A 27,144-nucleotide genomic window follows, 5' to 3' on the forward strand; every position below is an offset into this window, starting at 1 on the left:
ACTACATTTTTTCTCTTTTGAGGGAGATAAACTCATGAATGGCATAACACCGGTGTATAAACCGGTTAAGAGAATGTATTTAACATAAAAAACTTGCATATTTTACCTTCATATATCACTGATATGGTAAAATGTTTTTCATTTGATGGTGATAATCTTTTTTCGGAATAAAGTCGGAATCGGCTAAAATCTGTATCGGCAGCTCAAACTCAATGAAAAATCGTAATCGGCCTAGAAAATAGTAATCGGTGCATCAATATAATCTTTCTGATTGGCTGGTATCAAACACCGCCACATAATCTTGATGTTCACAGATGTTTTATTTATTTCTACATTTGCCGTAGTGTTGTCGATGGGTTCAATAACACATCCTGCAAAAGGGGGGCCTTGGCCAGAACCTCTTGGTATTTGGGGGACCTTGTCATGGAAAAGTTTGGGAACCCCTGGTCTAGTCTAGTGTAGTCATCAACAGAAAATGAAGAGATTGAGAGGGGAGAAAAAATGATTTTGGCGTGACATTTCTTGTGTGTGAGAGCGTGAGATTGTCCCTGTATGTAGAGCTTTTGTGTGTAGCTCATCTGAACGTTTCTACTTTTCTCTCCATTTGTTGTGTGTGTGTGTGTATGTGTGTGTGTGTGTGTGTGTGTGTGTGTGTGTGTGTGTGTGTGTGTGTAGGGTTGAAGGCAGAACATGGTACACGTCCCATAGAGGGCGCCTGTGGATCGCTGCCGCCGCTAACCGGCCAACTCCTCAAGAGATCGCAGGGGTGGAGGCCATGTACCGACAGATTTACACAGATGGTATGTGTGCAGATTTATGACAGTAATACTAAACCTATATATATGTCTGTAGAATGTCTTTGTAATTTCACCGGTAACACTTTACAATAAGGTTCATTAGTTAATGTATTGAGTAACATGAACTAACAATGAGCACAATACATAATCTTTGATATTGTTAGTTGATAAAAATCCAGCTGTTCATTGTTTGTTCATGTTTAGTTCACAGTGCATTAACTAATGTTAACAAACACAACCTTTGATTTTAATAACGTATTAGTAAATGTTGAAATTAATATTACCTAAGATTATTAAATGCTGTTGAATTATTGTTCATTCTTAGTTCATATTAAGTAAGGTAGTTAACTAATGAACCTTATTGTTAAGTGTTACCATGTCACCTAACTTGGTTACTATTATTTTTTTTATTAAGAAGCACATGTACGCATATGTTCAAGCACATACGAATGAACATATAATCACAGTAATAAATACATATACATATAAACAGCTAAATAAACCATACGTTTTCTAACTTGGTTATTTTGCTGTCCAGATCCGCAGTTCCCGACGGAGTATCCCACAGGCTGTCTGTTGGGCTGCGTGAACGTCACAGATTGTCTCTCTCAGGAGCAGTTCAGGGAACAGGTCAGTGGCTTTTGGTGTCCCTGTTGGTATATTCATACATGCATAAAAAACATTCGGTTTACATTAAAGGGATAGTTCACCCAAAAATGAAAATTCTCTCAGTAATTAGTCTCCCTCATGTCGTTACAAACCCGTAAGAGTTTCGTTCATCTTCAGCACACAAATGAAGATGTTTCTGATTAAATCAGAGAGCTTTCTGTCCCTCTTTTGACACCTCTATCATTTTTTTTTTCCCATTGAAAATAACAATTCCTAATATTTGTCATTATTTTTTAGTAATTTTATATTTTGAGATCATTTTATGGTACTAATTCATATTTATCCAATAATTATGATCAATTTTTCCCATTGAATTTAAAGAAAAAAAATCATTATTGTTCAGTTAATGCAGTATTTCAGGTTTAAATAGATACTAGGCTGGTAAAATCCAATTTTTAAAGGCAGATTAGCACAATCTAGTGAGAGTAAAGAAAGAAAAACATGTCATATTATGGTGTAACCACTAGATGCCTGTAGAGCTCTCTATAGAGAGGCTTGTGAATTCCCTAGTTTTTGGACATATATATTAAGGTTGTGCATTTGAATATATATTTAGACATTCTAGAAGACTGCTTTTTGTCAAGGTTTAGATTTTGTTTGTGTGTTTGTTTTAAGGCTTCACACCCTCTTTGTACATTTAAAAAATTTTCATACACTTACCAATCCTTTAACCCACAATAACATTGCGTATTTTTGGGCTAAGACTTTGTTTGTTATCCATAGAGAAATTGAAACCCTGAGAAATATCCACTGGAGTAAAAATCAGATTACAAAATATCACATAACCAACCAAAACATTTCACAAAAAGAGGTTATAAAGCAAAATATACAGGTAAAACTCGAAAAATGAGAATATTGTGCAAAAGTTCATTTATTTCAGTAATTCAACTTAAAAGGTGAAACTAATATATTATATAGACTCATTACATGCAAAGTGAGATATTTCAAGCCTTTATTTGTTATAATTTTGATGATTATGGCTTACAGCTTATGAAAACCCCAAATTCAAAATTAGAATATTGTGAAAAGGTTTTCATAAACTGTAAGCCATAACTATCAAAATTATAACAAATAAAGGCTTGAAATATCTCACTTTGCATGTAATGAGTCTATATAATATATTAGTTTCACCTTTTAAGTTGAATTACTGAAATAAATGAACTTTTGCACCATATTCTCATTTTTTGAGTTTCACCTGTTTAATGTTAAAATGGGGAAAATGCTGAAATGAAATGTTGGTGGATCATGTTCACAGTTAATGTGTTGATCTGCACATGTGGTTACATGGGTAGGTGAACATGAGGAGAACTTCATTTACTAAAACACTAGTAGGTTTAAAGCGGCACTCGGTAACTCTAGCCACCGCTTTGCTGATTTTCTTAACGAGCTCCCCCTACAGCTGCGTATATTTTTCACATCACTGTCGTAAAGTCACTTGCGGCGCGCCGGCGCACTCCTCCCCCTTTCTACCGCTGCTCATGTGCTTTTGTTATGGGCGGAGCCGGTGTGGTGAACAAATGAGTCCCAGACGCACGGTCAACAGATTTCTTCGTCTCCCTCACCTCCTCCGCCGAGAACCGTCTCCTTTTTCTTTGCAGTGGAACTTTTGAAGAAAGATCCATCGTCGCTTGAAATTTCAGTTAGAATTGAGCATGAGGGGGGCGTGTGTGTTTATATCGAATTGCTGTAAAGCAGTTCGTGTTTCTCTCTCTTCCTCGCTCGTTCTCGCTTCTCACGAGACTTCCTATTTTCAACTTACCGGGACGTTAGTCCCAATGTTGCAAGGCTGGTTTTCCGCCTGGGAACGCTGGGGGGAGCGGGGAAAGTAACCATTCTCACCAGAACAGATTATTTAACCATCCAAATGATTTCTAAATGGATTTATTAAGTTGAAAAAGTTACCAAGTGCACCTTTAAAATGAAAAACTAGACTATTTAATTTAAAGTATACATTTTATATATTTAATCTGAGAAAAGGTCTTGCATCAATTGTTTGCAGTTGGCACTTCAGGGCTCCAAACTGCGACTAAAATGGTCGCATTTGCGACCAAATATATTTATTTGCGAGTGAAATTTCTGCCAAGGTCGCCATTGGCGACAATACAAATTTACTCCCTTTGATTGTAAAATTTAAATCCTACGTGCATGTTTTATAACCAGTAGCCTATCGCTTCATTTGTTTTGTTAACGTCATGAAATGAGACGCTTGAGTGAACTGACTGAAAGCGCCACTGAGTGAAAGCGCCAAAATATGAACGGGTAAAGCGATCACCTTTCCGCGCCAGAAAAAAATATGTCAAAGCGAAAAATTTCTGACTTCTTCAAGCAATCCTCATCTCTGTCAATAACCAGCACGGATGACACACCTGCAAACAAAAAAGCAGGCTCCAGCAGCTGTGCCAGCACGAGCGCGCTAGAGAATGCCAGAGACACAGGGATTCCTCTCTCCGCATCAGTCAATGAACACCGCGGCGAAAGACATTTCAAAACGTCCTGGATTCAGGAGTTTTCTTGGCTGAGGTATGATCACGAGACACAAAAAATGTTTTGTGACTTTTGTTCAAGAGCGGGCAAAGAAATAGCGGGGAAAACGGAGTTCATTACAGGAACTAACCATTTCAAAAAAGAGACTGTGAGAAAACACGGGGACAGTAACAAGCATAAAAATGCACGCGATCACATAATCGCGAAGAATGCTCCACAGACTGCACCGTTAGCACGTGCAGTTTCTCGTGCATGCGAGCTGCGGGACGAAAAGGAATGGAAGGAGTTAAAAATGAAATTTAACACAGCCTATATGATCGCACGGGAAGAGCTGCCATTCAGTAAATTCAGTTCACAGATATTATTAATGAGAAAAAACGGACTTGATGTGAGCAAAACGTATGATAATGACACATCTTGTGCTGAGTTTGTAGGATGCATTGCAGATGAGATCAAAGACCAAGCACTGACAGACGCACAGACAGCTAATTACATCTCCATTATCACTGACTGTGGCACAGACGTTTCTGGGAAAGACAACGTTATTGCATACTGCAGGCACATTTCTGCAGGTGTGGCAGTGAACAGGTTTATTGGTTTAACTGAGCTTGAACACTGCCATGCACATGGAGTATTGGATAAAATAAAATGCTTGTTTAGTGATGCTAAACAAACTGATTGTGATTGGTGGCAGAAGAAGATTACTGCATTTGGAGCAGATGGGGCTGCCGTTAACATGGGTGCTCGAGGAGGAGTAGGTGCTCTCTTAAGAGAAGAATTAGGACAGCACATTCTTTCCTTTCACTGTATGCCACACAGACTGGAATTAGCCATGCTGGATGTTCAGAAGTCTGTTCCAATGATTGCAAAAGTCTATGACTTGCTACAGCTAATATGGAAAACATACCATTTTAGCCCCAAAAGCAAGCGTGAGTTGAAAGCCATTGGCATGGAGTTAGGCTGTGCCATACGAACACCTTCTGCTGTGAAGACCCAGCGCTGGCTGCCTCACATTTACAGAGCCCTTTCTGTTTTTCTTGCATCTGATCAGACTACAGGCCAGGGCCAATATACAGCTGTGCACTGCCACATGCAACACCTTGCTGCCTCATCCAAAAACACTGAAATAACAGGAAGAGCAAAACACATCTCACAACAAATGGAAAAGTTGCCTTTTGTGGGGTTTTGTCACTTTCTCCATGACCTGTTTGGAGAAATCTCAAACTTGAGTCTTGTGCTTCAGAAGAACTCGCTTATTCTACCTCAGGCTAAAGCAGCTATTGATTCCTGTGTTTGTACAATCAAGGGAATGAAGGACAAACCAGTGAGAAATGGAAAGTTGGAGGAATTTCTCAGTCACACAAACTTAAATTCAGTTTCTCAGCATGAAAATGTGGTGCAGCAGGACAAAGCCCAAAGAGAAAAACAGACCAGAAGGCAGAAAAAAGCAGCCTCATCTGACTACGTGGGCATTTCCTTTCAAAACATACAGCTGAAAGGCTGTGATCTCCAAGGTTTCAGTGAAGAACTAAACCACCTCATTGATGAAACTGTAGACATTACAGTTAAGGAGCTTGATAGGAGGTTTGAAATAATGAGAGACAACCCACAGCACAAAAACACACAAGGGACAGAGATCATTCAATGCTTCTCAATCTTTTGTCATGATTCTTGGCCAAACGACATCTACACTTTTGGGGTAAATGAAATTGACACACTGCTGAAATGGTATCAAGACATCTTGCTGAAAAATGGATGTGACATCAATGCTGTACAGGCAGAATGGAGATTGTTGAAAACCCTTGTTAAAGGACAGTTTTCAGATAAATCCTATTGCAGCTTGTGGGAAGTCCTACTAACAAAAGAGCCCTACTGCACAGATTTCCAGAATGTTTTGCATCTAGTTGAGATAATGCTTGTCCTACCAATTTCGGCTGCTCAGTGTGAACGTGGCTTTTCAGCTCAAAACAGGATAAAATCTAAAGTACGCAATTCACTCCATGTGTCAACCTTGGAAGATTTGATCAGGATCAGCACTGAAGGCCCATCACTTGAACAGTTTGATCCTGAACCATGTGTCAAACGCTGGCTTTCTGCAAAAAAGAAGAGGAGACGGCCAAACTACACTCAGTGGCCAAGTGATATGGACATAATCATGGTCAGTGGCAGTGACACTGGCTCAGATTCTGCGTAAAAAATAATAATTTGACTGTATATAGTTCATAAGTCAGAAGTGACATTCAGTTTCCAAATAAGCTTCAGTTCCCAAATAAGCTTCAGTTCCCAGAACATTCACAAGATGACAATGCTGAAACTGTAAAAAGAGGAGAGACATGCACACAACAGAGTGAATAAAAGTAAGTGCATTATGTGGCTCTTAAAAAAATTATTTGGCACCTGTTTTTTTCCCCTATAGGAGCCAATGGCTCCTTAATTGATTTTTTTGTTTGGAGCCCTGCACTTGGTTTGATGTGTATTTTGTATCAGTGACATTCAGAAATGTTTACGTGTGACTTTAATGTCCACATTAATGTGCATCATCCTAAAACGGCAAGATGTGACAAGTTAAAAACAGTTTGCGTCTGTGTTCCCTTTCACTGCTCTCTGTCTGGCTAATTCTGAATTTAATAACATCTCCTGTGTGTGTACAGCCCCTTAGGCTTTACATGAAGCAACATGATTTAAAAGCCATTAAAAACAGATCAGATTGGATGAGCCGCACTCAAAGCTGTTGAGTAGCCGATATACCCACACCTGTGACCGCACTTCAGTTCAGTTTTATTCTGGTACTTTTTTGGGTCACCGCATGAAATCAAATATAAAATGTGGGTGCCCTGAAAAAAAAAAAAGGTATAAAATCAGTTGAGAACTATGTTTTTTTTGTCTTGATGAATTTAAATGCATGTAAAATGTATTGGTGTCTTTTATCATTGCTAAAGTCAAATTATTCCCCTTCTCTTTTCGATAGTTACTCTACATTAAATAGGACCTATTATGCTTTTTTTATGCGTTCAACATTCTTAAGTGTGTATTGTTGCTGTCTGAACATGAAAAATCTCTGCAAAGAGTCAAGGTCCCTCCAGCGGGAGTTATTCTCTATATCAGTGTCAGTGTTTCTGAACTCCTGAAACGCCTCCATTGTAGTCTTGAGTTTTCTTCCGGGAACGAACACGTCACAATATTCCTCATTTAAATAATTAATGTGCAGAATAAAGGGGCGGGGCTTGGTTGAGTTAGTTAGTAGTGTGTTGAAACTGGTGGTTATGGTAAGGGGCGGGACATTTCCCAAACCCGCTCAACCAATCACAACACACTGATCCAGCCGACCAATCAGAGCACAGTGTGTTTTTCAGAACAAGGGACTTCATAGGCTACATTCGGACTGTCAGTCCAAATCTGTTTTTTTGTGCTTATCCGATTGATATCCGATCAGATTTAGTCACTTAAAATCAACTTTTAAAACACTTGAAATGATACATTCATGGTTTGAAATCCTATTCAAATCGCATTTCTGGAAATCCGTTTCGGTCTGACTGATCTGATTGGATTTCGCGGATCTGAACGGTTGTGATTACACAGTGTGGACATCAATAATTTTAGATCAGATTCCAATCGGATACACAATCGGATTGGGACTGACAGTGTGAACAGCCATTTAATCCGTCTCTTTTGTCCACTTTTAACTATTTTCTGTTTTCTTCGAGGGGAGGGTCTATGGGCGGGTAAATGTTTGGGCTTTTTCTGATCTTTCAATATAATAGATGAAATAAGCTCACGCAATTTACATGAACACGACCCGAGACGACAGAAAAACACACATTTTTAGTTTCTGCTCTGAAGCAGCAAGACCAGCCGAACGCTGTGAGTGTGTGTTAGAGATCAGGAACGGTGAGAGAACATTCTGTTTGGTACGTTTTTCATCTTTAAACCAAACTTGAGTCTTCAGCCGACAAAGTTTAAATCCCGTCTGGCCAGAGCTCTTCCCATAATGTTAATAAAGAGAAGTCGGTGTTTTGTGGCCGTTTGAACACATTTGATCACATGAGCGTTTACACTACGAAAGCAATCCGGTCGAATGTGTTTTCAACTAGCTCTGGAAGAGGTCGAAAGGTCAAACTCTAAACATCTTAGACCCGTTTACACCTGTATTTAGTGTCGTCCACTTGTGATCCGATCGACCAAAACGCATCTTTATACCAGATATAAACAGGGCCAAATATAGTTGAGTGAAATTTCCTTCTTTTGTCAGATCCAAAATCTGCCAACAGTCATAAAAACAGATAATAAACAGTTTTATGTTGCGTATGGCAACTCTGCTCTCTAGATACAAGCATAGGCCGTTAAAAAATAAAAAATATCACTTGACTTCAGCTGTTAAAAGTATATCTTGCAAACAAGATTAATACAGTGTTACACTGAACAATGAGCAAAGTTTAGATAACAATGGCAACATTTTTGCAAAGACATTCACTTCTAAATAGAAACCAGATCTGTGATAATGTTCACGCATTAGATCAGCAGACGGAGAGAAGACGGTGTTTGAACACATTTGATCACATGAGCTTTTACACTATGAAAGCAATCCGGTCGAATGTGTTTTCCACTGCCTCTGGAAGAGGTCGAAAGTGGACGAGCTCAAAACATTTTAGACCCCGTTTATTATCCGATCAACAAAACGCAGTGTATGTGTAGTGCATGTACTGTATGTGAACACAAATAAACCGGAAAAGATGTGACTGACTGCATATAAGTGATGACATTGTATTCAAAATAACGAACATTACGTTTAGTCGATAAAATATTCCCGTGTATATCCTCGCTCATGACTCCTCAGGAAGCTCCTCACGCCTCGATCCTCGCGGTGCAATTAGAGAATTGAGATGTGAGATGTCATTCAGGATGGCTGAGCTCGACCGGTTTCCGGGTCATAGGATGGAGGACGGAGGAGAGAGGAAACGAGGAGGGATATTGAGAAGCACACTTCCTGTCTCACTTCCTGTCTCACTTCCTGTTCTCCCTGCATGGCAGACTCCCTGTAATAGAGGTGTAATTGAGGGATGAGCTCTCCTCTGCTGCGGCCTTGAAAAATTATAAACAAATAGGCCTAGAAAAATTATAACATTTTAGGGCCATGAAGATTTTTGCATTGTGTGACATACTTTAATGACTATTTAACTTTACAATGAAAATTACCCCATTATTTACTCACCCTCAAGCCATTATAAAGTTTGGAAGAGCCAGGACATTTATTAATATAACTCGTTATTAATGTTCGTCTAAAAGAAGAAAGTCATATACACATAAGGGTGTATTGAGGGTGAGTAAATCATGGGCTAATTTTTATTTTAAAGTGAACTACTCCATTAAGGACATTTCATAACTAGATACTTACAGGGACGTGAACAATGTGTCGTTTGTTGAACAATGTATTGTCAAAGTTTGAATACAGTCGAATAAGTTTGAATACAGTGAAGATTTGTAATCTCTTGAATCAAATAATCTCTGCTAATGGACAAGCAGAAACCAGTAAAATGCTCTATACCTTTCACAGAAACCAACATTAAATACATACACCAAAAAATAAAAAGCAGTTGGAATGGGATCATTGATTAAACAATTTTTTAAAAATAATAAATCTTGCATTTTGGAACAAGACATGCATTTCATTTCTAATAATCGCTGGGATCAAGTTACTTTCACATGATGCCGGAAAGACTCGCAACTAAACTGGTGATGCTTTTGAAGGTTTTTAACCAAGTAAATCCAAATTTAGTCTTAAAGCTTTCAGAAAAGTGAATCTTAAACATCTTATCGAATTTTTTATATTTTTTATATCTAAAGCATGAATTTAGCCATTGAAACTGGCATGGCGTTAAGATGTAACTTTCTTTCTGGTGTAGACATTTTACCCTTTGTCACAGGAAGGGTTAGATGGGACATATCGAATGACGAAGTGCCTTTTAGCTCACTTCACAGCCTAGAAAAATGAGGGGTCAAAGTTCGACTAGTTGGCATATGGTCCATTTTGACCCTCACCCGTAGTTCAAGCCAGGGTTGCCAGGTCTGCAGTTTTTCCTTCACCAAACATTATTGGTAAAGCTTCCCATCGAATAATCGCAAAGAGCTTTGAAACAAAGTCATCTTTCAAATTCTGTCCATTTTATCATGAAATTCAAGCAATAAATGGCATTTTGACGCTCTTGAATGTGACGTGAAGTCTTTTTCTTCCACTTTAATACAAGTTGTAGCATTAAAAAACATGCATTAGCATCAACAGTCATGTTGAAAGATACTGTACACTCATGTAATCACTCAATCAGTGTTTCAACAGCAGAAAGACTTCAATAAAACAGCTTGTGAACAATGACACTTAACGTGTTTATCTCAGGAAAGTTATCCAATGTTCACAGTTCATTAGTTAGCTATAAAAACACTAAAGACGAGCTTATTTACTGTTAATTATATATGTATGCTTGAAACAATTATCAAGAATACAAGTGTTTATGAAAACTACCTTACTGTATGTGCAACTGAGTAGTATACAAACATTTCAGCTTTTATTTGAGTGTAATTATTATATATGTAAATAAAATAGCAGCTGAATATGATAGTTTGGGCTTTGTTGTTCATTTTAACCTCTAATATTATATTAATGTCCCAAATGAGAGGGTTTCCCTGTTTAGTTTACAGCATTATTATTGGTATCAGTATATATTATCGGTGAATCTCGAATATAATATATTTAATATCTAATATACTGTGTATATATATATGTGTGTGTGTGTGTGACTTGATCCAGCAAAATGAGTCACAGTGACCCAAATTTTAAAATTAAGATTTTGGTATTAATGGAAAGAGGAGAAAGGAGACCATAAGCTTTCAAATGATATCCTAGTCAAAGTTAAAAAATACCTTGAATGGTTGTAAAGATATACACATTTGAATTATGGTCGTCTGTCCTCTTTTTCCAATTGAAAACCTGAGAAAATCGCTTTTAAAGTTTTTTGACCATTTTTGTTGTTGCTATCTTTCAAAATCCATTGCATATAAAGGGATAAACTATTTATTTTACAGCTTAATTTGACCAAAGACATTAATATATTACACAACATTTCTCAAATTAATAATATTTCATCTTTCTGAGGAGAGTCTGACAGGAGGATGGCTGGACCAATCGCGTGCTGGTCAGTCGAAACGGGGCTTCCCATTGACATAAGATCAACATTTGTGTACATTTCTAAGCTTTTTGATTGGTTCTATACAACGTGTAACACCATATTTGGAGAGCAGAGATAGTGACGCTTCAGGGGATACCTGGGAAATCCTCGGAGGTGATGAGAGGAGTTGACAAAAACAATGTTAATTTCCAGGGAATTTAGTAAAACTTTGTAAACTTTAATAGTCATTTAAATACATTTACTCAATTATCTGGACTATGAAACTTTGGGAGATTATTTTTGACTGTCTGTTCTTTGAAATTAGCAACAAAAAAAAATCTATTATTTCATTGTTTTTCCACATAATCGCCCCATATCTTAAAATGGAACATTGCGACTTTCCGACTCATTTCAACAGAGCGGGTCACGTGTATATATATTATTAATATATATATATATTAGTATAAATAATATATACAGAGATTATTTTATAATTATAATTTTTATTTATGCACTTAAATGCATTACATTTTTTGCTACTTGTTTCCTGTGGGTGGCACGAGTTATTAGAGGAGATAATACTTATTTCTTACTCTAGTGAGCATTTGAGTGGGTGGAAATTGTGCATGTCAAGATTAGTCATACATATGTTTTTATTTTTTATTCCCCTTAACGTAAAGATTTTCAATTTAGATTGTGTAGATACTATTTATTTTCAGGACTGTGCTTGCATACAGAGTGCCTCAAAGCTAACACGTGGATTAAAAAGCCACAATAAGCCTCGGTAATAGCCTTTAATTGTTTTTAACGTGTGTGATTCTCGGCTCAGCCTGCAGAGGGCGCAGTGCATTATCAGCTCCTCAACCTCCACATCACTGCCATTTTGACTGAAGCAATCCTTTCATACTGATTCATGTCATGCAATTACTTTCATATATTGCACTCTTTTACTATTGATAGTTGCATGTTTGAAGCGAGCATCTATTCTCTTAGTTTCTATGATGTCAAGCAGAGGATTTAAAAGGATTATGTCCAGGTGCAATATCGCAACCCGGCTCTGTCCTTGATTAATTATAAATCAATGAAGTCTGTTGCAGCTCAGAGGGCTCTAATCTTTTCTCTTTCATCCAGTGTAAATGTTGGTGTGCCTCAGCCACTCGGTCTGCTTTAACCTGAGCGAATCTGTCTACCTGAGTGCTTTTCATAAACCTAACACCTCTTGACAAGCCATGCACTGAATGAATTCTCTCAGAGAGGTGAAGACTTGATGCCAATGGTCAGACTGCAGATGCTTCGGATTAAAATTATGCGTTTAAACCCATTGATACGAGCAGATTTCTGTCGAACAAACATTAAAAATGGTTGTAATAGGGGTGTCAAAATATATTGCAATACAAAAATGCATCGATATGGATAGTGACAATATGTATTGTGGATAGTTCACCCAAAATTAATATTTCTGTGTGAGAAAAAAAAGCAAGTTTGCAGAGTTTTACTGTCAATACTACATTAAACTGCTATATATATAATGTTGGATATAATATATACCGGTAATAATGCAATGGGGGAATATTTGTAATAGGGGTGTAACAATATATCGCTATAGAAAAATGCATTAATATGTATCGTGAATAGTTCACCCAACAATTTCTGTGTGAGTGTCAGTATTACATGAAACTATTATATATAATGTTGAATATAATGTATAATAATGCAATGGGGGAATATTTGTGGGTTCTGATAATGCCAAATGTATTGTTACCAGTGAAAAGTGTCCAACATTATTTTTAATATATCTAGTCAGTGAAAGAGTGCAAGCATATTCGTGTAAAATAATTCTGTATTTTCAGCTTCAGAATCATAATTATGGTTATTCTGGTGTCTCTATTGTCCAGCACCAAGTCCAAGAATATTAATTTACACACACAATGTAAAACCAAATTTAGCATTTTAATCAACAGTACTTTTTTTTCTTTCTTTCTTTCTTTCTTTTTTTTCTTTTTTTTTGAACACAGTGTTTATTGTTTTTGATTATACAAGACGGGTAACGGAGAAGCACTTTTCCATTTCGTCATTGTTTTTTCCCACCCCAACAAGAGAACACATCACTCTCTTCTCCCATATAGAAATACACAAAAATCTAAGACAAGAATCAATCTAAATGCAAAACAGTTATTGCAAGGTACCAAAAAGCCAAATATACATTACTGTACTTACTGTACACAAAAGTTACATTTTCCAGCAAAAAAACAAAACAAAACACTAATACATAGTTACATCTCCTGTAATAAATGACCAATATTATTGTTGTTAATGTAGTAATTAAACGGCTTCCATATTTCTTCATAACTGTACATTTTTTGTTAACCTTTTACCATACGTCTTGGAGTATCGCAATAATATCGTATCGTGATATGTATCGAATCGTGACATGAGGGTATCGATACACCCTTAGTTTGTGATAATGTTACATCTTATGTTGATAAATTGAACGTTCATTGCATTATTTTAGTGTCATGAGTGTTACCATGAAGGTCTCTGTATTGTAAGCATGACACTGCATGCACCTTCTATACATTAGTATTTACGTCAGCTTGTGGAAAAGCTATAATTGTGATGAATTATGATTCATCATGTGGCTTCTCTCTTTACCCCCTGTGTTATTATGGTGGTTGTCAGTATATGTTAAAGTTTCAAAACTGATTTTAGTACCAGTGTGTCTTTGCTAATTCATCAGAAACGGGTTTAAAATGTATATATATATATTTTTGTGAATTACAGTGTTAAATCTAAACATATTTACAGATCAACCTGTAAATTTGACAGTTTCAGTTCTGGCAAACACTTTTCTTTAAAAGCGACAAGATTTAGTTAATTATGGATATTTCCAATTAATCTGGTATGTTTTAGAAGGATCTTTTAATCAGGCCACAATCTTGCATTGTTATTTTTCGCATAATTTTTTGGTATGGGTAAATTTTGTTATGGGAGAATATGGGAAAACAGTGGTATGTTTTAATTAAAATCATAATCAGGGCCCATTTGTCATCTCAACTTGGTTATAGGTTTCAATTTTCTCTTTTAATTGTGCTTTATTGATATGAAAAGAACTGTAGTACATTTGTATCGCCAAAGCAATGTAAACTACAATAACATTAGTGCAAATACATAATGTTTACAAAGAAAAAGTAATGCAAAATTAAATAACGAGAAATTAAAATAGAGTTTAATAAATTAAATAACAGAATAAAGAAGTAATACTAATAATAATGTGACCCTGGATCACAGAACCAGTCTGGAGCCGCACGGGTATATCTGTGGCAATATCCAACAATACATTGTATGGGTCAAAATTATCGATTTTTCTTTTATGCCAAAAATCATTAGGATATTAAGTAGATCACGTTCCATGAAGATATTTAGTAAATTTCCTACCGTAAATATATAAAACATGTATTTTTGTGAGTAAATGCAGCACAATCGTGAACATAAATGCACAACTTTAAAGAAGATTTTCTCAATGTTTCCATTTTTTTGCACCCTTCTTATTTATTCAGCTTTCATGTGATGGATACATCTCAATTTTTTTTTAAATGTACCCATGTGACTGGTTTTGTGGTCCAGGGTCACATATATGTTATGCAGTTTAGCTACACATGAGGGAAACATTAAGTCGGGGTGAATCATTCACTGTCTCTTTAATATTGTGGCGGGCATACACACATTGTGCTGCTAACACAGCAGTCCTTGTGTTCTTCTAACAGGAAGGGCATTTTTCTTTCATAGTTTGATAGGGTTTCAAATGCGTGGTGTATGCACTTTATTTTTTGATAGAGCAGTGTGTGAAAATCGTTGTGCATTGTGTTAGAAAGTGCAGCTCTGTCTCGATGTGGTTTAGATCACAGTGTGGACAGAAACCTCTCTTCCTGTGGCAGACATGTTTTCCTGTGTCTCTATTGTCCACCGAGTCTGAATCTGGTCAATGTGTCTTCTTTTTTTTTTCTTTTTTTTTTTTGTGTACAGATGGTGACTGGATTTCACAAGTCTAACATGTCCCTGGATCAACACCTCTGTTGATCCTGGAACAACATTTCAATCAACTAATCAGATTTGAGGGATTTGTATGTTTACAGCTTACAACCAGGAGTAGGCGCTTCTTCATCAGTGTTTTTCGCCTATAATATCCCTCTGGTTTTAGGAATCACTTATGGGTAGTGTTAGGTTTAAGTGTTGGGATAGGGTTAGAACAATTTTTTTTAGATATAATATGTTGATCCAGGATCATGTGTGACTTGGCAAAATGACGGTGACCGTGTACAGATAGTCTGCCGTGGTGTATTCTCTCTTTAGGGCCAAATAGCATTGCATTTTACTCTGAAGTGTGTTTGAGTGATGTAATTGTGTTACATTTATGCTGAAATTTGGTTGAATTTAATACGTTTGTCAGTATTGTTCTGGTTCAGAGCATCAGTAGCCACGTTTTTATTACCCTTCAAATTGCGAATTGTAAAATATGTCCAGTGGAAACGTCAATTTCGCAAAAAAAAAAAAAAAAAAACCCAAAAAACTCCCATATATATATATATATATATATATATATATATATATATATATAAAATTACGCTCGCATGATGTGGTTTTTCAGGCAATTAAAAAAATATATATTTCACAACTGCAATGGAAACAGTTTTTTCGCATTTAAAGGTCCCCTGACGTACGTAAAAGTCGATCATTCTTTAAAGATGACGCTGTGTGTTTGGACCGAAGGCGAGACCGTTCTTTATTAAACTTATAAAAGACAAAGGTATCCCGGGAATACTGGATTCTAAACAACAAAGAAATGCCTCAATTTATCAAGAGCTTGAAGCAGAAATGAGGGAGAAACACACAGAAACACTTCATACGAGTATAAGAGTCTTTCCTTGCCATTAATGCTTGAATAACACACATACGGCTACTTCCATTTAAAATACTCGCTAGTGCGTTGGCTGCAATATACTGTATTTTCCGGACTATGGGCCCTATTTTAACGATCTGAAACGCAAGTGTCAAAGTAACTTTGTGGGCGGATCCCGGCGCTGTTGCTATTTTCCCGGCGGGATAAATGCCTCTTGCGCCCGGCGCAAATCTAAAAGGGGTTGGTCTGAAGTAGCTTCATTACTCATAGGTGTGGTTTGGGCGTAACGTGCAATAAACCAATTAGAGCGTCCTCTCACATTCCCTTTAAGAGCCGGCGCGCTTGTTCCATGGCGGATCGCTATTATAACGGCGGATTTGCCAGCGCACGCCAGGAGCGATTCACAGCCGAGGAGACCGACGTTCTCGTCAGGGCCGTAAAACACAGAGAAGTGACATTGGGGATGATAGGAGAAACCCACCCAAATTAGCTTCGGTTAAACAGGCGTATAATTTGGGTAAATGTGTAGCCTAATCTAGATTTTTTTTTTTTAAGTCTAGATAGATCTTTTCCACATCTTCACGGACACAACAATGATTTCCCTCGTGTGTTAATATATTTTTCCTTGTAATAATGTATGATTTGCAAAAATGAAAACTGCTGCGTCTGTTTATATTAGAGAATAAACGTGTATGCGCGTTAACACACTACATTATGGCCAAGCACGCGCCCTTAAAATACCATATCACTAACGCGCAACGCGCCACAGTCTTTAGACTCGGATTTTCCTGGTCAATGGCGCAATTGCTTTCTAAAACTGGAAAATAGCACCAGGGTACTTTTGCGCTGGAACACGCCGCCTCTTTGCGCTGAACCGCCCCTGTGAGCGCAAGTTCATTCCCTAATTTACCGACGTGCGTCTGTGGAGGGAAAAGTCTGCTGTGCGCGGGTGCAAAATAGGAATGATACATGCGTCAGTGTACAAAGTCAATTGCACTGGGTGCAAGATAGGGCCCTATAAGTCGCTCCGGAGTATAAGTCGCATCAGTAAAAAAATGCGTCATGAAGAGGAAAAAAACATATATAAGTCGCATTTATTAAAAAATTTATTTCACAAAATCCAAGAACAGACATTTAATCTGGAAAGGAAAGTTATTCAGCTACACAATAGCACACAGAACAACAGGCTGAATAGGTGTCCGGTATGTTAGCGTAACACATTAACAGTTATTCAGCTGCACAATAGCATAAAGAACATATAACTGGGAGGCTGAATAGGCTAAATTAACATAAGCCAGCGAGTCCAACAAGTTACCGGTCAGCAAGTTCACCAAGCTCCCGATCTCATTCCTCAACACTGAATACATTGAGTTCTTCCTCGGTGTCGCTCCTGAACAACTCCGCCAACTAGAGCGCCCTCTCGCGGTTGTAGACGGTAATGTTTTCTCTTGGTTCATCTCAGTCAGTATGAATTAATTTTGATATATAAGTCGCACCTGACTATAAGTCGTAGGACCAGCCAAACTATGAAAAAAAGTGTGACTTATAGTCCGGAAAATACAGTAGATAAACCTACCAACATCCATTGGCATAATTTTGGGAATTACTTGAAAAAATTACGTTTTAGTCGCAAAACATCGATTAATGGAAACGCTGTCATGTCGCAATAGTTTTTTAATTGACATTTAGAAAACATTGCAGACATTTTGTGCAAATCTTTAATGGAAACGCGACTGGTGTGTTGGTGGTCAGTAGATGTTATTGAGACCTCAGAATTGAAGCTGTGGACCAGTCGAGAGTGGTTTGCTCCGCTCATTACATGTTGTTATCATTATTTAAAGTCCCCCTGTGGTGAAAATCAAAGGTTTAATGTTGTTTATGTGTCTATGTGGTGTTTTTAATATGAATTTGCACATGGTTTGTCTTAAAGCATAAGTCGATAGCATTGCTGAGTATTTTCTCCTTAAAACTGCAGTGAACCAAAGACAGTCTCAAAAACACGGTTTGAAATCGCTGGCGTTTCTGACGTCACACACTACCTTGTAACCAATCAGATCAACGTGTGATCGTCAACCAGTGGATCTCTGAGCTGAGTGAGTGGAGGCGGGGCTCATTTGCATATTCATAGAACGGCGTATACTAAATGAGGGTGTAGAGTTACATTCAAGCTATTTTAAGACATGACATTTTTTTCCCAAGGATAAAACACTTAAATATGTCATTTTGGTGATAAAAGATGATTGACTACAGTGGGACTTTAACAACCATTTTAGCCATTCATTTTGCTGACAAGATTAACACTATAGCCAAGTGTACAGGCGGACCAAACTAAAAAGTGGACCGGACTGTATTATGCTAATAGTCCAGCTACTCAAGGCTAGCGAGTTTATTGGATAAATTCATCCAACATTCGATAGTGCTGCACGGTTACTGTTTCATTGTTTGCGGGTCTTATGGATTGTATGCCAGCATTAATCTCCGAGCACGAACTGGAGAGCCCCTCTTTTGTCTTGCGGTTTTATTTGAAGACGAAATTGACAGTGCAAACATCTGTGACTGCCACCGCCAGCGTTTCCCACACCCTCTTAGTCTCATTAGCTTTAATGAGATATTGACACAGACACTGGTGTCTAAATTATGCACACTCGTTTTCCGCTGATGTATAAATAGCACTGATGAAATGTAATTGCTCTCCTTTAGATCACTCAGAGGGTGATTATGGAGAGAGACTTCTCCCCGGTCGTTGGACAGTTCTTACCGAGTCGCTTCCCGACTGCTTTTCCAGGCCTCGGGCGTATAACTGTGGCAATAACAGCGCAAGAGGAATCTGGCTTTCTTGTGTTTGTCGTATTTGCTCACTGGCTGTTTTCTCTGGCTTTTCAGCGCTGATCATAAAAGCCTGTGTTTGAGGTACAGGCAGTGTGAGCGGCTTTTCATCCTCTGTTTGAGTGCTCACAGCTCGGAGGCCAACCATAAATCCAGTCTGGGAAACAGGAGGGGGTGGATTGGGGGTTGAGAGAGAGAGAGAGAGACTGGGCGTAAATAAAGCTGGCCATAAAAGCCTGAACGAGAAGTGTGTATCCCTCCATGCTGTCCTCCTCCACCCCCTCTGAAAGAGAATTAGCACAGGCTATATGGCTTCTCCTGTTGGAGTTTGTTCCCCCTCCTACTCAAAAACTGGCTTTGGAGGGAGGGAAAAGAGAGAAGGGTTTTCACAGACACACACACACACACACACACACACCATGGCCCATCTGTTTGGAGGCATTATAACAGTCTTGCAGTATTAGAGTGCATTGAGATATTGATCAACGACCCCCCACTCTCAGAATTACTGGGAAGGCACCGTCATCTGCCATATTGACCCTCCTGTGTTATTTTGGAGATTAAGACATAAATTATGTGGCTGAGTCACAGAATTAATTTAGACACCTTTCTAGGCATTTAATGTAACAGTTCAAATGTCATGCGTCTACAGACAGGTTTCAAAATGAATGTTTTGCTGAAAATTTACTGGCCGTAAATAATACACTCACTTATTTGGTACCAGTACATTTGAGGTACTAATATGCACTATTTCGGTAACCAATATGTACCTTTGAGGTAGTAATATGCACTATTTTGGTACCAATATGTACCTTTGAGGTAGTAATATGCACTATTTTGGTACCAATATGTACCTTTGAGGTAGTAATATGCACTATTTTGGTACCAATATGTACCTTTGAGGTAGTAATATGCACTATTTTGATACCAATATGTACCTTTGAGGTAGTAATATGCACTATTTTGGTACCAATATGTACCTTTGAGGTAGTAATATGCACTATTTTGGTACCAATATGTACCTTTGAGGTAGTAATATGCACTATTTTGGTACCAATATGTACCTTTGAGGTAGTAATATGCACTATTTTGTTACCAATATGTACCTTTGATGTACTAATATGCACTTATTTGGTACCAATATGTACCTTTGAGGTATGCACTATTTTGGTACCAATATGTACCTTTGAGGTAGTAATATGCACTATTTTGGTACCAATATGTACCTTTGATGTACTAATATGCACTTATTTGGTACCAATATGTACATTTGATGTACTAATATGCACTCTTTTGGTACCAATATGTACATTTGATGTACTAATATGCACTTATTTGGTACCAATATGTACATTTGATGTACTAATATGCACTTATTTGGGACCAATATGTACATTTGATGTACTAATATGCACTTATTTGGTACCAATATGTACATTTGATGTACTAATATGCACTTATTTGGTACCAATATGTACATTTGATGTACTAATATGCACTTATTTGGTACCAATATGTACATTTGATGTACTAAAATGCACTATTTTGGTACCAATATGTACATTTGATGTACTAATATGCACTTATTTGGTACCAATATGTACATTTGATGTACTAATACGCACTTATTTGCTACCAATATGTACATTTGATGTACTAATATGCACTCTTTTGGTACCAATATGTACATTTAATGTACTAATATGCATTTATTTGGTACCAATATGTACATTTGATGTACTAATATACACTCTTTTGGTACCCTTATGTACCTTTTGAAAGGGTACCGCCCCAGTGACCGCTTTTGTACCTTTTTTTTCTGAGAGTGTACAATTGGGAATTTACCAGCCGTCGAGATTTCTTTCTAGCCAAAGCATATTGCATTTTTCATAATGTTGTTCATGGGGCAAATGAATTGTATGTTTCCAAGCATATTTGTGGTAGAGAGCGCAAACCACCGTTCCATTTATAAACATACATTAGTCAGTCTCAGTGAAACAACACTTGTTGAGACATGCCAATTTTGTTTGTTAGATTTTTGTTTTGTTTGCTTAATGCCAAGAATATCCCCGCACAGTTTTGAGCTTTCATTTAGTAGATATTTTGCATCTCTTAAAATGGTTTGCTTACATCAGGGATGTCTGACTAGCGTTCTTCTATTGCGATTCAACCCTTGGTGCAGTTGTCATGTATAGGTATAAAATGTATAAAAACAAACAGCCTTTTCAACCACACACAGTATCATTATTTCTGTCTTTCAATAATTCAGATAATCACAGAAGTACTGCGATTAAACGTTTATAGTTGGGATATAATCACTGATGGTTACAGTAGCGATCAGAACGCTGATTTATCCATTGTTAATGAAACAAGTTAAGTGTTTATGAGTGAGTCATTGAATCATTCATTCAACCCAATATAAAAAAATCTTATTTTTCAAATAGACTGCAGCGATTAACATTTTGTTAGAACCTCTTATTTTGTTTAGTTGTCTACTCAGAATCGTGGAAGAATCATGATCTCTATTTTAAACATAAAAAAATTGTGATTCTCAATTTATCCAGAATCGTGCTGCTCTACTTGCTAGCCATTTTCATTCCTACATCTCATAGTTTGATTGTATTGATCTAAACATTGAACAGAGCCCTTAATATCTCTGTCAGTCCAGTGCTGTTTTGTAGGCTGCCCTGTCAGGGTGATTTCAGACGCCTCCATTTGGCTGTCAACATGGCACTTTTTTAGTCAGCCAGAAATGAACGAGGGGAAAAAAGAACCAATTTCCCCTCCACAGTAGCCGAGTGCTGTATTGATCTGTATTGACTGAGCATGGGCAGGCTGTCCTGCCATAGAGAAACTGTGCTATTGTTGTAGTACTCCATCATTTGCAGTCTCTGTGTGTATGTAAATGTAAGGGCTTGGCTCTTCATTGATTTAATAGGTTGAATATCAGCTATGTATGCATGTATGTATGCATGTATGTATGTACCTGTATGGTATGCATGTATGTATGTATGTATGTATGTATGGATGCATGTATGCATGTATGCATGTATGTATGTATGCATGTATGCATGTATGCATGTATGCATGTATGCATGTATGCATGTATGTATGTATGTATGTATGTATGTATGTATGTATGTATGTATGTATGTATGTATGTATGTATGTATGTATGTATGTATGTATGTATGCATGTATGTATGCATGTATGTATGCATGTATGTATGTATGTATGCATGTACCGGCATGCATGTATGTATGTACAGTATGTATGCATGCATGCATGTATGTATGTATGCATGTATGTATATGTTTGGCATAATGATGCATAATCTGATTACACTATAAATGAATGTTACAAAGTTTTTTTTGAAACATTTATTTGTAATTATCAATTTTTCTTCTTGTCACTGTAGCATTTAAAATAGCATAATATATGTAACCGGACACTGAATTGTTGCCATATTTTGTAGAGAGTTTAATAGGGATCTAATGCAAAGGTATAAACGTTTCGTATACGTAGTATTTTATTATATGTGATTTATTGTGTAATGATTATTTAGATACAGTTTTACAAAAGAAAACAATAAAATGATTACCGGTATTATTGATGCATTCTCCTTCTCCATATTGTTTATTGGACAGTTAAATGCAAAAAGAATCAAATTGGTTGTGAAAAAATAGAAGAAGAAAAGAATTGGCCAATCTTTAGTGTTTTAAATCTAGGAGTTTTGAAAACTAGAATTAAAAAAATATTTTTTACACTACATAGAGACTATGGGACTATTTTAACGATCTGAAACGCAAGTGTCAAAGCGCAAGTAACTCTGTGGGCGGATCCCGGCGCTGTTGCTATTTTCCCGGCGGGATAAACGACTCTTGCGCCTGACGCAAGTCTAAAAGGGGTTGGTCTGAAGTAGCTTCATTATTCATAGGTGTGGTTTGGGCGTAACGTGAAATAAACCAATCAGAGCGTCCTCTCACATTCCCTTTAAGAGCCGGCGCGCTTGTTCCAATGCGGATTGCTGTTATAACGGCGGATTTGCCAGCGCACGCCAGTAGCGATTCACAGCCGAGGAGGCCAACGTTCTCGTCAGCGCCGTAAAACACAGAGAAGTGACATTGGGGATGATGGGAGAAACCCACACAAATTAGCTTCGGTTAAACAGGCGTATAATTTGGGTAAATGTGTAGCCTAATTAGATTTAAAAAAATATATATATATAGATAGATCTTTTCCACATCTTCACGGACACAACAATGATTTTCCTCGTGTGTTAATATTTTTCCTTGTAATAATGTATGATTTGCAGAAATGAAAACTGCTGCGTCTGTTTATATTAGAGAATCAAAGTGGATGCGCGTTAACACGCTACATTATGGCCAAGCACGCGTCCTTAAAATACCATATCACTAACGCGCAACGCGCCACAGTCTTTAGACTGTTTTTTTCCTGGTCAGTGGCACAATTGCTTTCTAAAAGTGGAAAATAGCACCAGGGAAGTTTTGCGCCGGAACACGCCTCCTCTTTGCGCTGAACCGCCCCCGCGAGCGCAAGTTCATTCCCTAATATACCGACGTGCGTCTGTGGAGGGAAAAGTCCGCTGTGCGCGGGTGCAAAATAGGAATGATACATGCGTCGGTGTTCTAAGTCAATTGCGCTGGGTGCAAGATAGGGCCCTATAAGTAACTATTCATTCTGTTCTGCGGGCTGTCCCGCCTAACAAGAAGCCAGTTGTCATTTTGATAGAGGCGTCACCAGTTATTATTTTTTTTTTTTTTTTTTTGAGGGGAACTCTGATGCATTATCTGTGATTTGAGCTAAAAAGGCTAAATTCAGTCATCAGATTTTATCACGATGCAATAAAACTGAGTGCACTGCATTTCAAACAAATTCAAAACGAGAGGTTAATCGTGTTAACTGCAGAAAATCATGACTTGTTTTAAGATCCCAATCAGAAAATTGGGATTATTTTAATCTATTAGCCCTAGTTGTTGTTTAGAAAAGGTGCTTTGTCCTACTGAGTCGCAGAACAAAAGCGTTAAGCTGGCTGTTATGAGAAGACAGTGGCCTGTTGGCAGGGGGCAGAAGCCCTCGTTAGTGCAGGTTAGGAGGCCAGCTGAGGCCTGTGTTTCCTTGTGTGGTAATGTGATATTTATATGCTGAAAAGCCCTCTTCCGGTGGGAGAGACTCTGAATCCGAGCCAAACCGAGACAGCCCTTTTTCTCTTTCACGCTATCTTATTCTCTCTCTTCCTATCCTCCCCCCACAGACATTGTTTTTCCCTGTCAGTGTAGTGTGTAAGGATGTGGTTGTTAGGAATTCAATTTCTCCAGTAGCTGCCTTCATTATCTGCTGTGTGGAAAGATGCTTTTAAGCCCCCCTCGCTCTCTGAGCCCAGCGTTTTGCCGTTCTGGAGAGATCAGACCGTGTGTGTGTGTGACTGGTCTGGACACACTGAGGCTGCATTTACACTGCAGGTCTTGATGCCCAATTCACATTTGCTGATATGAGTCGAAAAATTTGAATATGGTACAAAAGTTCATTTATTTCAGTAATTCAACTTAAAAGGTGAAACTAATATATTATATAGACTCATTACATGCAAAGTGAGATATTTCAAGCCTTTATTTGTTATATTTTTGATTATGGCTTACAGCTTATGAAAAACGTTTCACAATATTCTAATTTTGAATTTGGGGTTTCATAAACTGTAAGCCATAATCAAAAATATAACAAATAAAGGCTTGAAATATCTCACTTTGCATGTAATGAGTCTATATAATATATAAATTTCACCTTTTAAGTTGAAATATTTAAATAAATGAACTTTTGCACGATATTCTAATTTTTCGAGTTTCACCTGTGACCCGTATCCGATATTTGCATTTACACTATACACTGCCGAAATAACCCAATGTAGACGTTCTGACCCGGAAAAAGAGGTAAAACTGCGCAATATGTAATGGATGCAGACAAAATGATTATCCAGTGTTTTGCTATCCGTTTTAAGAAATCTTTTATTCCTTTTTCAATTAAAATGTTAAATGATGAATGAGTTTTTTTGTGTATTGTAGAATTTTCTGTTTATGTTTCCAATGTTTTTGTCAATGTAAACACCTTGAGTCCAACACAAATTTAAAGTGTATTTCATTCATTTATTAATTTTCAAAGGTCAGCAAAACATTGATGAGAATTGTTGAATTATTGAGATAAAAACTAATGATCCTCGTTCTGATTTCTCTTAACAATTCTTGTACCAACCTTCATGGAAGAAATAATTAATAATTAATTATATATATATTAAAAAAATTCTGTCTTACAATAATTCAAATCATCACCGAAGTAATGCGATTTAAGTTTATAGTTTGATATAATCACTGATGTTTATAGCAGCAATCAAAAATAGTGTAAATAACCTATTTAAAGAAACTTTAAAAAGATTGTATCAATTACATGTACACCAGTAGGTGGCGACAAGTGACTGTTAACATTTTTTATTTGTCATAAATCATTCAATCAAGAGATTTGTTAAAAAACGCTGTAATGAAACAAGTCTTTGAGTGAGTCATTGAATCATTCATTCAACCCGATAAAAAAAAAAAGGGAAATTAATTTAATATTTTGGTAACACTTTATTTTACAGTGTCACGGTTACATTTAGTTGCTATTGTAATAAATATAAATGATGCATAATTACATGCAACTAATCCTAATCCAGTTAAAACTGTATGTTTGAAAGTAGCTATTGCCATAATTTTTGAGACTGTCTTTGACTCACTGCCGTTTTAAAGAAAAAATACTCAGCAATGGTGTGCACATGAATTTACACATGCACACGCATATTAAAAACACCACATTGACGTACAGTATAAGCAAAATCAAAAGCTTTATTTTCACCACAGGGGGATTTTAAGTTAGATCAGTGTTAACCACAATTGATGCCGCTTTGTCCTGCATCAATGTTGTTCCAGTTGACCAAATGATTTGTCCTTAAAGATCATTGTTATGGTCAGTGAGGGGTCGTATTTCACTTGCCCTCATGAATGGAGGCCAGCAGGTGCTCAGCTGGGTCTGTTAAAGAGCTACGGCCCGATCCCCCACCCAACACTAGTGGCAGGTGTCGGTGGTGTTAATGCGTCTGACATTCTCCTCCCTTATTCCTGGAAGCCCGAAGCTGTCAGTCAGAGAAAGACACAGGCACCTCGTCAGCCGTACACTCTCCGCTAGGCATCCGTCTTCCTGACAGGCAGGGCTGAGAGACCCGCGGAGGCTGTCGTGGGTCAGACTGGACAAACTCGACTGTGTTATTCTGGGTTCGCATGTCCCTCTAAGCCAACCCCACCCTGATGGATCAAAGACGCGGTGCTGCTTTCATCCGTCATCCTGTTACTCGTCAGGCCTCACCTTTTACCTGTTAAGCACTATTCTTAGAAAAAACACCTTCCTCTCCTTCCCTAATGAACTCCCCTAATGAACTGGTACTTGTTCTACCATTTCTAGTGGTGCAACGGATCACAAAATTCACGGTTCAAATCATTTACGGTTTTTGAGCCACGGATCTTATTATTTTTAAGATGAGCAAAAAAAACATACAGGTGAAACTCGAAAAATGTGAATATCGTGCAAAAGTTCATTTATTTCAGTAATTCAACTTAAAAGGTGAAACTAATATATTATATAGACTCATTACATGCAAAGTGAGAAATTTCAAGCCTTTATTTATGTTTTTGACATAATTATGGTTATGATTATGGCTTACAGCTTATGAAAACCCCAATCGAATATTGTGAAAAGGTTTTCATAAGCTGTAACTAAGTCATAATCATCAAAAATATAACAAACAAAGGCTTGAAATTTCTCACTTTGCATGTATAAGATGCTCCGGAGTATAAGGCTATGTTTACACGGAAACGATCTGAAGAGAAAACGCAAAAGTTGCGTAATCACTTTTTATTCTGCGTTTAGACGAGCGTTATGGGGGGGAAATCTGCGTGCATATGGTGACGCAAAAGTGTGTGAAATTCGGTGTAGTGTGGACTCCAGGCGGCTAGGTGGCGATATGAAGCACTGCCACACAACAACACCAAGTCCGCGCACCTGCGTATAACCTTCCTTCTACTTCTCTCCCTAGTAGACGTTTTTAGCCTTTAGACGGGAACGCGACGGTGGAGCGTTTTTAAGATGACCACTCTGGAGGGTGGTTTCACTTTTTTTGCGTTTTTAAGCCCCAAAAACGCTGTCGCCGTGTAAACGAAAGGCACATCCGATCACAAATTTTTACCTTTTCACCCGCGAGAGTTCTCATGT

At 37.6% G+C, this 27,144-nt stretch overlaps 1 protein-coding gene across 1 annotated transcript in view; it reads left to right on the forward strand.

The window, feature by feature from the left end:
* Positions 1-27,144, forward strand: part of trip4 (thyroid hormone receptor interactor 4) — an 87,973-nt gene that overhangs the window by 12,541 nt on the left and 48,288 nt on the right. The window contains exons 10-11 of the mRNA XM_079598668.1: positions 676-800; positions 1,336-1,427. Of these exons, the coding sequence (XP_079454794.1) occupies positions 676-800; positions 1,336-1,427 (217 nt within the window). The remainder of the gene's footprint in view (positions 1-675; positions 801-1,335; positions 1,428-27,144) is intronic.

Source organism: Phoxinus phoxinus, assembly GCF_949152265.1.
Source record: "Phoxinus phoxinus genome assembly, chromosome: 2".
Classification (NCBI taxonomy): domain Eukaryota; kingdom Metazoa; phylum Chordata; class Actinopteri; order Cypriniformes; family Leuciscidae; genus Phoxinus; species Phoxinus phoxinus.